This window comes from Protomyctophum parallelum, assembly GCF_964188405.1.
Source record: "Protomyctophum parallelum genome assembly, chromosome: 12".
NCBI lineage: Eukaryota > Metazoa > Chordata > Actinopteri > Myctophiformes > Myctophidae > Protomyctophum > Protomyctophum parallelum.
The window spans coordinates 36,578,275-36,591,265 of NC_139712.1; the positions used below are offsets into that span (position 1 = coordinate 36,578,275).

The 12,991-nt window shown below is 44.8% G+C and overlaps 1 protein-coding gene across 1 annotated transcript in view; it reads left to right on the plus strand.

The window, feature by feature from the left end:
• Positions 1-12,991, plus strand: part of cubn (cubilin (intrinsic factor-cobalamin receptor)) — a 77,322-nt gene that overhangs the window by 23,135 nt on the left and 41,196 nt on the right. The window contains exons 21-31 of the mRNA XM_083778708.1: positions 302-527; positions 1,325-1,455; positions 2,982-3,168; positions 3,651-3,808; positions 4,389-4,570; positions 5,984-6,140; positions 7,456-7,649; positions 9,591-9,750; positions 11,174-11,355; positions 11,679-11,847; positions 12,175-12,356. Coding sequence (XP_083634834.1) covers positions 302-527; positions 1,325-1,455; positions 2,982-3,168; positions 3,651-3,808; positions 4,389-4,570; positions 5,984-6,140; positions 7,456-7,649; positions 9,591-9,750; positions 11,174-11,355; positions 11,679-11,847; positions 12,175-12,356 — 1,928 coding nt within the window. The remainder of the gene's footprint in view (positions 1-301; positions 528-1,324; positions 1,456-2,981; positions 3,169-3,650; positions 3,809-4,388; positions 4,571-5,983; positions 6,141-7,455; positions 7,650-9,590; positions 9,751-11,173; positions 11,356-11,678; positions 11,848-12,174; positions 12,357-12,991) is intronic.

Below are 12,991 nucleotides of genomic sequence, written 5' to 3' on the forward strand. Positions count from 1 at the left end.
TATTTAAATAGTCTTGAGAAAAATGCTGCTATCTGTCCCAAAGTGCCTGCAAAAAAAGCTATTTGTTTCAAAAAAGCTTTATACCCTGTATAACATGTGTACGACACAATGTGACAGCTCTGTTTACAAAATGCTGTACCCCATCCAACTGTATATACTTTCCCCATTTTCAACTGTTTTTATTATAATATTTGGACACTTGCTTTGGCAATGTAAACTTACTGTTTTCTCATTGCCAATAAAGCTCCATTGGAATTGAATTGGATTGTGTCTCCCCGGTCTCCCGTCGTCCATTTGTCAGGTTGCGGCGACACCCTGACGGACCCGACGGGCACCATCACCAGCCCCAGCCACCCGACCAGCTACCCACACGGTGCCAACTGCACCTGGTACGTCAACGTGGCCCCGGGCAACCTGATCCGGCTGTCCTTCGACACCTTCAACCTGGAGTACCACACCAACTGCAACTTTGACTACGTGGAGGTCTACGACAACGGCACCGTGCAGACTGGGAACAAGATTGGAAGGTGCTTTTTTTTATTTTAAGCCATTGGCTTAGCCTTAGTCAAATAGCCATAGGTTTAGCCTTAGCTAGCTGGGGGCCCATTCGTTAAAATCTTGCACTTGGTGACAAGTTTTAGATTTTTGGCATGGTGTTAGGTATGGGCATAAGGTTTTCAAAAACCATCGCAAACGAGTTGGGCTTGCCCCCTAGTGGTCTGTTTGCAATTAATCTCATATTAAATGGTCTTGTTTCCACGGGCTTGTGTGACGTGGTGCAACTGGATCCTGTACTCTTTGCAAACTAACTATTAACTGTTATTACAGTCGGTATTCAATCAATCAACCCATTTGGAAAACCTGTGTGGTAGAGAACACTACAGGGCCAAGAGGTGTCCAGAATCTGAAACAGCAAGCATCCCTTCAGCTTCAGACCAAGCTCTGTCCATTCCACTTACATTCTTACTATCTTTGCTAGAAGTAGAGTCTGACAAGTCATTGAGTTCAGGTCACGTCACAAGTCCCAAATACCATAATGTGTCTCGATGGTAGCATTTTTTTTGCATGTTTAACCCTGCAACACCCGGACATGTTTCTACTTGCAAAAAAGAGATTTCAACCTTACTACTACTTTGTACTACTAGGACTAATCAGAGGAAATTATGTAAAAAAAAGATGGAAATTGTATGCACATTTATAATAACATTTTAATTCAGGAATCTCGAGCTAGCATCCACCATCCTTCGGCCTTACATTATTACATCTTATTTTGATTCACCTCTGTGTGTGTGTGTGTGTGTGTGTGTGCGTGCGCACTGTGCAGGTACTGCGGGCGTACAATCCCTCCATCCATCACCAGCACAGACAACATGCTGACGCTGCTGTTTGTGTCCGACGTCAGCGTGTCCACTGAGGGATTCTCTGCCACATACGTGTCCTTTGACGCCACCACCGGTACCACTTTTCATTGCACTGGATTATTTGATTACAAAAAGATTTTGTCATACGACAAACTTTATACTTATAGGCCATAAGTTGCTAAGAAAATGTGTATTTTTTTTGTTTAGATTTTCACAAATTGAACCCTGTGCACGAGTATGTAACCACGAAACCCACAATCCCTATTCCGGGGGGAATGTTCACAAAAAATACACACAAGCTAAAAACACGCCGCCATGATGCAACTAGGGGTGGGCAAAAAAAAAAGTATCGTGATTTTTAATGGCACAATTCTTTAAATATATTTTAAAGTCCAGAATCTATTTTTCTTCTTTGATTAAGAATATATATGTATGTATGTATGTATGTATGTATGTATGTATGTATGTATGTATGTATGTATGTATGTATGTATTATGTGTGTGTGTAATATTAAATCAGTAAACAACAATCGTTGAATCACAGAATCGCACTATACCGTGATTATTAATTAAGAATCAGAATATAGATTGAATCGGCACCTATAGGTATCGGTAGGTAAGCGAATCGTCTCACTCCTAGTTGCAAAGCGTCGTGAGCTCGTTAATCAACAATGTTTTGGCGAAGAGATTTTATGTGCAGTAGATGGGAAAAAGTTAACGACACACAGAGTAGTACAGTGCAACTAGCTTTACTAAGGTCGCATTCATACCAGAGAGCTTTGCTGCGATTAAAACGAATCCTGCTGCGCATTGTCAGAAAGTGCGCTTCGTTTGGCAGGTGTGAAGGCTCATTCGAATCCTAATGCGCAGCAAATAACCGCATTTTACTCCGCCCAAAAACGTGGGTTTCGCTTCGCTTCGAATCGCACTTGACTACGATTCGGTGCAGGTGTGAATGCAATCCGCAGTAAATAAAGGAAATGAAGCAAACATAATGTGGCGGGTGAGGAGCTGAACACAGTTGGAGACGGAGAAGGCATATTTTACGCAGCGCAAAGATGTCCCGTTACTGTGGATAGACGTGGTCGAATAAGGAGACTGAAGCCCTGATCGAAATGAGGACGTGTACATTAATCAATTGCTTAAGAAAACACATACAAACACTGCAGTGTATTATAGCCTACATAATATTCTGTCTGTCTGTGCGTGCCGTAAACATGGAGTGCTGTCACTGTGTGGGACTGGGGAGTTATATCAGTGCGCTCATGCAGCGCTGTGCCTCCATGCCCAAAAGAACAGTGTGTGGCGGCTGCGTGCGTAGAGAGAGAGAGGGGGGGGGGGGGGGTCCCAGACGGCACGACACATTTTATCACCATAGATTTCACTGTGTAGGCTATAGTTTATGAACGGAACACATTGATAAAGGTCTCCCCTGCTGCGTTTCCAATTGCTGCGAATGACAGTGTGAAGGCAAACCCCAGCCAATTAAATATGCAAGAATTCCATTTCCCCGCCCATACGGATCTGAGTCTACCGAAGTATTAGGTGAGAATGTGACCTAAGACTAGAGAGTTTTAAGTACTTAATCCCCCCCCCCTCCCCCTCCTCTCCCACGGGCAGCCTGCAACGTGACGTTCACGTCCCCCACGGGCTCGTTCAGCTCACCCAACTACCCCAGCTACTACCCCAACACCCGGGACTGTGTCTTCAAGATCATCGTGCAGGTCAACAAGCAGATCATGCTCAACTTCACCGACTTTGAACTGGAGTCCCATTCCACATGCAACTATGACTACGTGGAGATCAGGTGAGGCGGAAGTCTGATGAGTATAAGATTATTATGTATTTAGCAAATATATATTGACCGACCTGTTGCATTCTGATGTGTTTTTCTATATTGCTGTATAAATAAATTCATAACATTATTTGCCAGCAACCAATTGCCCACTTTGGGTGTTGGCCAGATCGAGGACACTCCCTGATGAGTGCACCTTTATGTCCCAATCTCTATAAAATGTGAGCAGTTCCACCATCCCTGTCATTCCCTGAAGAAGGCATTTTGTGCGAAACGTTGGTCATCTTAACACATTGTGTGCCCTTGTATTCTTTCAGAATAGCGACACGGAGTGCCCCCATGTTAATTGGATGATTTTTCAATACAACATATTTTCAGATGGGGGTCCGCAGCCAAATGCAGATAATTCTGAGCACCACTGACACAGAAACGTAGGTTTTTCTGAAAACTGTTATATATACGGTGTATTCTAAACGCTGGTTAATTCCTCACAGGGACGGTGGATATGAAACGTCGCCTCTGATCGGCAAGTACTGTACTGTGGCACCCCCGGTGGTGCTGTCGCACAGCAACCGCCTCTGGGTCCGGTTCCGTGCGGACCTTTCTGGCACGCGCCGGGGCTTCAGCGCCCATTGGGACGGCACCGAGACAGGTGTGTGTGTGTGTGTGTGTGTGTGCAACAAAGGTTATAATGGTTTTGTATATTCAGTTTGTTTCTAGTGCGTTTGCTAGTTTTTATCATACGCTTAGTTTTTGTTTCGTTTTTATTAGTTTAAGTTAGTTTTTTTCGCCCCTTTTCAATTCTGCACCTGAATCATAAAGGCTCATACATAGTCTGGATTTACGGTGGTGGGGTGACCACCGAACTACAACATGACGTCACAAGCCGCGGTGAAGAGCAAACCACCGCCTCTCTGTTTTTACTCACCACCGCTCAACGTGGTTGACCAGCTCCGGTGGTCAGCTCACCACCGGAGCGGTGGTCACCTCACCACTGAAAATCCAGACTATGAATAGGCCTTAAATCAGGTGCAGGATTGAAAAGGGCCAGAGTATGAATAGTGTAATAAAAACTCAAGAAAAGATAGCATTTAAAAAAAGAATATTTGCAGATTGAGCTAACATAAACATAAACATAAATTGACAACAACGAAAACTAACATTTTGTCTATCATTTCAGTTAGTGTTAGTTCTGTAACATAGTTTTAGTCACCGTGCCTATGTATGTCCAGGCTGTGGAGGTACCCTCAGCACCTCGTCCGGGACCTTCACCTCTCCCGGCTACCCCCTGGCGTACCACGCCAACGCAGAGTGCTACTGGACCCTCAGGACCAACGTGGGCAGTCTGGCCGTCCTCTCCTTCAGCCAGTTCCACCTGGAGTCCAGCACCACCTGCGCCTTTGACTACCTGACTGTGAGTACAGCACTTTAAGACGCTGGCAGAATAGCCATGCAACCAAACATAGAGTTATAGGATAGAGGATATAGGGCTCCATTTTTGTTTGATCTTTCTAAATACACTGTTTTGGGATTTAGCAGTGGGGAAGGGGTGTTCCCCCACTAAAGTTGGTATTTTGGTTATCTGTCTGAATCCCTAAAACACCTCCGTTACCCGTTATATTATGCATAGGTGTGGTTTGGGCGTTAAAATAATGAAACCAATCAAGGGTCCACGTGCCATTGCCTTTAAGAGATCCCATATCCGTTGCCCGTTATGCCCAGTTCTATAATGCTTCATAGCCTTACGGTCTATAGCCCATGGAAGAGTGATGTTGCTGCCTTGAAGTCTCACTTGTGACTTGTTGAAGCACCCGGAGGAACGTATAGCTACTTCCGCATATGCCAACCAAAATTGTAATATATATATACAGAAAGATAATTAATGATGTTTGGGAGACAAGAAACATGTTTCTGGGGTTTTTCCTGTGGGTTAGATGTGTTTTAAGATATGTGTTTAAGTGTCTGTGATGGCACGGACACTGGTCTAACTTCCTTCCTGTTTATAGTATATTTCTAATTGATTTTTATAAGAAATAGTAAATGTTGGGGGGAAATTGAAATGATGCCTTGTCTCCAAAAAAAATTATGATTGCAAAAATAGCCAATCTACAACGCCTCATGATGCGACAAGTTGAGAGCTTGTAGATTTGCTATTTTTGAAAGATTCTGCAAAAGTGTGACTATTTTGAATCAGTTTGAACAAACAAATCCTCTCCTTGGCACAACATCTTTTCAGTTGGGGTTCCATGGCACAAAGTCTTTTCAGTTGGGGTCCCCCTGGCACAACATCGTTTCAGATGGGGTTTACTGGCAAAATGCATACATTCTGGGCATAAAAAACATTTGTGAATCACTGTCAATTCTGTTAATTGTCCTAGCCAAGCGGCCGCTATGTGTCTCGCTGTAGCCTTGTGCCTGTTGCGTTGAAAGGCTACAGCGAGACACACAGCGGCCGTTTGGCTAGAACAATCGTAGCCTAATATGGAATAAACAGTTGTTTCATGACTCTGACCTCTTGAGACATTCCTAGGGGGGGTTCCTCCGGGTATTTTTGCACTGACCAATGGACACTTTATTGTTTGGCATTGCACTGTTAACTTAAAAATGTCCTGTCATTACTATGCCTCTGGGCGACTGATTTTTCCCCCACGTGATAATAAAGGTATCTATCTATCTATCTATCTATCTATCTATCTATCTATCTATCTATCTATCTATCTATCTATCTATCTATCTATCTATCTAGCTATCTATCTAGCTATCTATCTATCTAGCTATCTATCTAGCTATCTATCTTAATACATGCTGTGTCTGCATGTGTGTGTAGGTGTATGACGGGGACAGCACCAATGCTCCACTGCTGGCCAGGCTGTGTGGCAACCAGATCCCCGCCCCCATCAACGCCTCCAGCAACGAGCTGTATGTGAAGCTCCGCACCGACAGCAGTGTCAGTGCCGGAGGATTCCTGGCCTCCTATAGCACCAGTGAGCGCACGCACGCACGCACGCACGCATGCACGCACGCACGCACGCACGCACGCACGCACGCACGCATGCACGCACGCACGCACGCACCAGACAAAAGGTTACATCAAAGACAGTAAAGTGTCCTTTGGCTGGTTGGGTTACTGTGGTAACAGGGGTGAGATAATAGACTAATGGGGTTCCGAAAATGAAGGAGGTAATCCCACAATGAAAGAGAGTGCGTGCGTGCGTGCATGCGTGTGCACGCATGCGTGCGCATGACATTGACTAATGTGGGCCTAGTAATTTCAATTCTGTATTGCCCTTTAAGAACGCTGCTAAACAACATTTTATACCTTGCACTTTATTTCTTGTATGTATGCTTTTCTGCTTTGTCTCGTACTGTAATGTGCTTCACAGTCTTTGTCTCGTAGTGTAATGTGTGTAATGTAGTGTGCTTCACTGCCTGCCTGTTTAGTTTTTTTATGTTTTGTGCGCGTGGGGACTGCGGATGAAGATTAGCATCTTTGCTAAATCCGTAATAACCCTATTAATATGAACCGTCCCGTCGAAATAAACACATAAAGTAAAGTAAAAAGTGGTTCTCAAAGTGGGGCTTGGGAGACCAACAGTGGTCCTTGAGGGAGTTCCGGGGGGTCCCCTACAAAGTTAGTTAATTGTACACTGTATAGGCCTACAGTAGCATCAAAATATGTTTCTTCAGTTTAAACCTATATTTTATACTGTGGCAATAGCAGATCTACAAGCTCACAACAAGTAGTACCACGATGAGTTGTGATCTTGTAGCTTGTAGATCTGCAGATATTGAAGATTTGTGGAAACAATTTAAATATCTTTTGTATTTTTGATTATTGTAATTTTTCTGTTTGCTGTGTGTATGCTATTGAGACCCCAGGTGTGGTTAGAAATTAGAATATGTTTTCACTGTGTATTTTTGGAATTAATATATTATTATATTTACCGTATTTTAGCTTCCCATCGCTAGGCAACGCTTGCTTCCATGGTGTGACATCATCGAAATCTAATCTTAACAGCGTTTTTCTCGGAATTTAGTTGATATGAGGTGAGGGACGATGTTAGGAGCTCAATAAAAGTTTATTGTGACGTCCCCGTTAGCATATTAGCGCTTCTGACGCTAACAAAGGTGATCCATTGTGGCGTGAAAATGGCAGATTACTACTTCCGGTTCACGGAGCCGTTTCACGGGGCCTTCTTCGGCGGCCTTTTTCGTGTATTCTGGCTCCAGAGCGCTGGAGTCGATCGATGGTGGCATGGAATCGGTTAAGAGTGTGTTTTGGTGCTCTTCTCCATGCAGACTGCGATGGCGTGCAGATCTCTGGGAAGCCCATGGGTACGATTGAGTCTCTGAACTACCCCAACAACTACCCCAACTATGCGCTGTGCAGCTGGACCATACAGGCCAACATGGGCAACACCGTCAACTACTCCTTCATCGCCTTCGACCTGGAGCGGGTCAGCAGTGCTTGTGAATACTACGACTACGTCAAGGTACACACACGCATGCACGCACACACATGTTGACTGCATAAACCATGGTGTCTATTCATGGGTAGGACATTCAGCGAAATAGGCCATACTATTATATTACATGCCTCATTATTTAAGAGTAAAGAGATTTGGGGCTCTATTTTCGTCCATGCTAAACCCCATATCCCTGAACTTCTTTGCCTTTAAAAAAAAAAAACTATTTAGAAAAACATTTTTGAATAGTTAAAATAGCCAATCTACAAGCTCACAAGTTCACGACGTGTCGGAAGTGTTGTGTAGGTTTCCAGTTAGTGAGAGTGAGACGTCGGACTATAAGCAAAGCAAAGGCTATATAGCTGATGACTGATGTTTTTGGAGGCTTGTATTCTGGGGGGAGTATACAACGAAGATATGTATATGTCTATGTGTTGTGCATACAATACACAACACCGCACTCTCAGAGTTATGGGGTTCCTTGAAATAAAATTAAAACAATGTTTCAGAACCATGACAGATATGTTGATCTGTCATAGGAAAAGGGAATGTTGTGAACATACAAGGTTTCCCTCCGATAGCAACGACATGGTACTGGAGCACAGTTGTTGCTCCAGTGTGCTCAGTGTGTTCTGGTCTGGTGGGGGCTCTGGTTGTTCTGATGGGAACCTGTTTGAAGTATAGTCTACTTCTACTGTGTCTTACATAACAGACTCTCACTGGTGGAAAAACAAAGAAGGACTTTTAGAGGAAAAGTGAAAAGGAAAGATGACTGCATCGGACTTCTTTCCTACCGGCCCCTCTGTCACCATGGCTACACTCACACACACACCATGACATCATCCTCACAATGAATAACAGACAAGCGGGCAGTGCACACACTGTGTGTGAGTGTGCGTGTGCGCACGTGCGTGCGAGTGTGATTTCTTTGGCAGTGTTTAGCTAGGCTGATGTCATACATTCCATAGGATTGCAAGAGAGAGACACTGTGCAAGAAAATACAACTAAACGTGTGTGTGTGTGTGTGTGTGTGTGTGTGTGTGTGTGTGTGTGTGTGTGTGTGTGTGCGTGTGTGCGTGCGTGCGTGCGTGCGTGCGTGCGTGCGTGCGCGTGCATAATTATACAGTACATGCAGTATGTGTATATTGTGCCTGTGTGTGTTTTCGTAATACACATACTGTATACCGGTAGTCTGCATACGTCATGCTGCATGCAACGTGCTAATTTGTATGTGCGTGCATGTGTGTGTGTGTGTGTGTGTGCATGTCTTCTTAAAAGCAGAACATCTGTCTCTTGTCATTGTCAGTGTGTCAGGTCATACTCTTATCAGATCAGGTTTCCAAAGTAACCAGGCCAATTAAAGCTTAGTCTCACACAATGTGCCTTTGTAAAGCTATCATTTGTGTCTGCCTTGTGTGAACTTGCAGACTTGCGGCAATTTCCTCTATTTTTGAAGATTAGTTATGATCTTATTAATGATAATTCTGGACGGATCTAATCATTTAAAACGGGTATACTAGCTATAGGACACCTATTGGCAACTGTCTGAAGCACATATGAAGCACATTTCCCTTGGATAAGCATGGATTCCCTCTTGAATGACCGGGAGGAAAAAACATGATTTCCCACCAATGCATCTGTACGGAGATGACATAAAACTTACGGATTGTATAGATTCAGACATAAGACCATGAGCAACAATATTTAACTTTTTGATTACCTTGTCGGACTTTAACCCATTCTGACCTGAGATCAGATTCTAAAAATGTCTTCTACATCTTGACAGTTTTCTGAAAAAGCTATGTTTCTGTGTCAGTGGTTCTTCGATTTAAAATAAATAGCAGACCTACTTTCAATAGCTAAAGCATAACATGACGCTAACACCAAAAGGGGTTCCCACCCAACATGTGTATACATGTATACCTAATTTCTCTATGCTATACTGTCTGGCATCTCTTCCCCATGCAGCTCTACAACGGGCCTAACACGCAAGCCCCGTTGATTGGCGTGTTCTGTGGGAACACGCCCCCTCCAGCGAGCACCACGACGGGCTCCTCCCTCACGGTGGTGTTCCGGACGGATCACTCGGTGGTCAGGTCCGGCTTCCAGATGCTGTGGACCCAGAACGGTAAGACACAACCAACTTGTAGATCCACTATTTTTGCAGTCAGGGCCTCAAATTCCGTAAGAGGGCACTTTTGGAAGAAAATAGCCGATCTACACACTAAACCCAAGCGTTTAGGTTATAAACACTTATTTGTAACACTTTTTAAACGTGTCACAGTGTTTAGATTATAAACAGAAGAACATGTTTAATAACACTTTTTAAACACATAAACGTGTTTAGTTTTTACAATCAAAGTCAGTAATATAGGTGTTTAGAATTCAAACACTAGGTGTTCTCGTGAGGTGTTTGAGTTAACTCGTGTTCTACTGTATTTTATGAATATTAATAAACATTTGGCATTTAATTATTACACACTGGTGTTTAGGTTTTAAACGCGTCACATGTTCCAGGGATTTACAGTGTACAAGCTCACAGCCGATCTACAAGCTCTCAACACGTCGCAGTGTGACACGTTGAGAGATTGTAGATCTGCTAGTTTCAGAGCGCGACTCCGCAATCGTTGGCTACCGGCGATGACATATGATTGAACCCTACAAACCCTCCCGCGCACTCAGATCAGCCAACGCAGGGAAGCTGGAAGTACCCTCACTAAAAACGCCGGGACAACGCTCCACACGTCCCAAACTCTTCTCCCTTCTGGCTCCAAAACTGTGGAATGCACTTCCCATTGCAGTCAGAACTGCAGCATCACTCCCAATCTTCCGCCATAGTCTGAAAACCCACCTTTTTAGACTCCATCATGGCCCATAGCACCTACCCTACCCCCTTAGATAGCATTTCTGTAGACTTAGATAGCATCTGATACAGACTTATAGCATGTTATGTAGACAGCACTATAATTGCATTGTATATAGTCATAGCACGCCATAGTACATATGTATAGCATAGTAGTATATATATATAGTTTATATGTATAGTCTCATAATATAGATATTCCACTGTTACTTTCTTAGCTTACGCATGTTTTATGATAAATGCTTTTTTGTGATGTATTCCCATGCTTTTGTTCTTGCTTATTGTAAGTCGCTCTGGATTAAGAGCGTCTGCTAAATGCCTAAATTGTAATTGTAAATTGACATAGCCTGGCTCCAGCCCCTGAATAGCCACGCCCATTAAAAAATTATGTTCAGGTGAAACGAAATGAAAATTCAGGCTGAGTGTCAAGCTAGCGATGATAGGCTTTCTGAACAAATTATTTCAATGCAACATGCTGCGAAAGAAATGCAACTCCCAAGTGGCATTTGCATTTCTTTCACCATAGTAAATGCTGCATTCATGGTCTGGAGAGGGCAGTTGTTTTACAGATGGGTAAAAGGGCAGGGGCTGAAGCCCCCATTTGATGTCTATATCTGTATGCACGTGCGGTCGTGCGCACAGACGCATGTGCTAATCGTTCATTTTGACCTGGTGCGGTGGTTGACAGGTTGCGGCGGGGTGCTGTCGGGCCCCAGTGGCTCCTTCAACAGCCCGGGTTACCCCAACAGGTACCCAGAGAACAGAGAGTGCATCTGGTACATCACCACGGACAGCGACACCAGCGTCACCATCACCATCCATGAGTTCAACATAGAGTACCACCCCGACTGCAACTATGATGTGCTGGAGGTGAGACCCCCAAGTGGCAGAAAGTACCCCTATTGTGCTGAATATAAGACTACTTTGTTTTTTTGTTTAGTTTTTTCCAATTGAAATATCCTACAAAAAGAGAGTCGTATTATAATCGGGAAATTTGAGGTCCTGGGATGACGCGCGTTACGCACATGGCGTCACTGAACGTCCGTCCACCTCCATGAAAGTGCCGCAGTTCCACTTTTCGTCAGTAGGTATAGTGGCAGCTTCAACGTTGGATAGCCTTACTGGGGGGCTTGTTCCAAACTCCAATGGCAAGATGGTCTGCATAATAGTCAAATTGACCTTTGCCCTCTTAGGTATTCGGCGGCCCCGACCTGACGGCTCCGCGTCTGGCCCAGCTGTGCACCACCACCACCAGCCCCATGCAGGTGTCCAGCACCAGCAACATGCTGACGGTGCGCTTCAAATCGGACGCCTACGTCAGCGGGGGAGGGTTCAACGCAAGCTGGACCCAGGTCCAGGGAGGTGGGTTTGTGTGTGGCTGGACCGCACGCACGCACGGACACACACACACACACACACACACACACACACACACACACACGCACACGCTAAACACCTCAACTGATGGTCAGTGACATGCACATTTAGACATTTTATTAAAAAAATGAGAAAATCATATTGCTGTGTCTCCTCTCATCTCCTCTCCTCTCCTCATCCTCTCCTCTCTTTCATCATCCTCTCCTCTTCCCCTCTCCTCTTCCTCTCCTCTCCTCTCCCCCATCTATCCTCTCCCCTCCTCTCCTCTCCCCTTCTCTCCTAATCTCGCCCCTCCCCTCTCCTCTCCTCCAGGCTGTGGGGGGCCAGTAACTGCTCCGTATGGGGAGATCCACTCCCCTCTGTACCCCAGCAACTATCCCCATAACGTGCAGTGTACCTGGGTCATCAGTGTGGACCCCGGCCACCGGGTGCTCTTTAACTTCTCAGATGTAGATATTGAGCCTCAACAAGGCTGCGTCTGGGACTATGTGCTTGTAAGTGCAACTTTTCTTTTTGTCAACTTTCATACTTGGTAAAGAATTAGAGAGAGGGCGAGTGCATCTGCCGCGGAACACCAGCGACATTCGGTAGTGTTTCTCTGTGGCATCAGTCCGACACTCTACCCAAACCCTTACCCTAACCATCAGTCCGACACTCTACCCCAAACCCTTACCCTAACCATCAGTCCGACACTCTACCCCAAACCCTTACCCTAACCATCAGTCCGACACTCTACCCAAACCCTTACCCTAACCATCAGTCCGACACTCTACCCAAACCCTTACCCTAACCATCAGTCCGACACTCTACCCAAACCCTTACCCTAACCATCAGTCCGACACTCTACCCAAACCCTTACCCTAACCATCAGTCCGACACTCTACCCAAACCCTAACCCTAACCATCAGTCCGACACTCTACCCAAACCCTTACCCTAACCATCAGTCCGACACTCTACCCAAACCCTTACCCTAACCATCAGTCCGACACTCTACCCCAAACCCTTACCCTAACCATCAGTCCGACACTCTACCTGTCCGGTTTTCGGTGAGATTTGCCGGGATCCGAATTCCCAAGAATACAGCAGATATAGCTACGTTTAATGCGCACAATTGATTTATTTAATGCT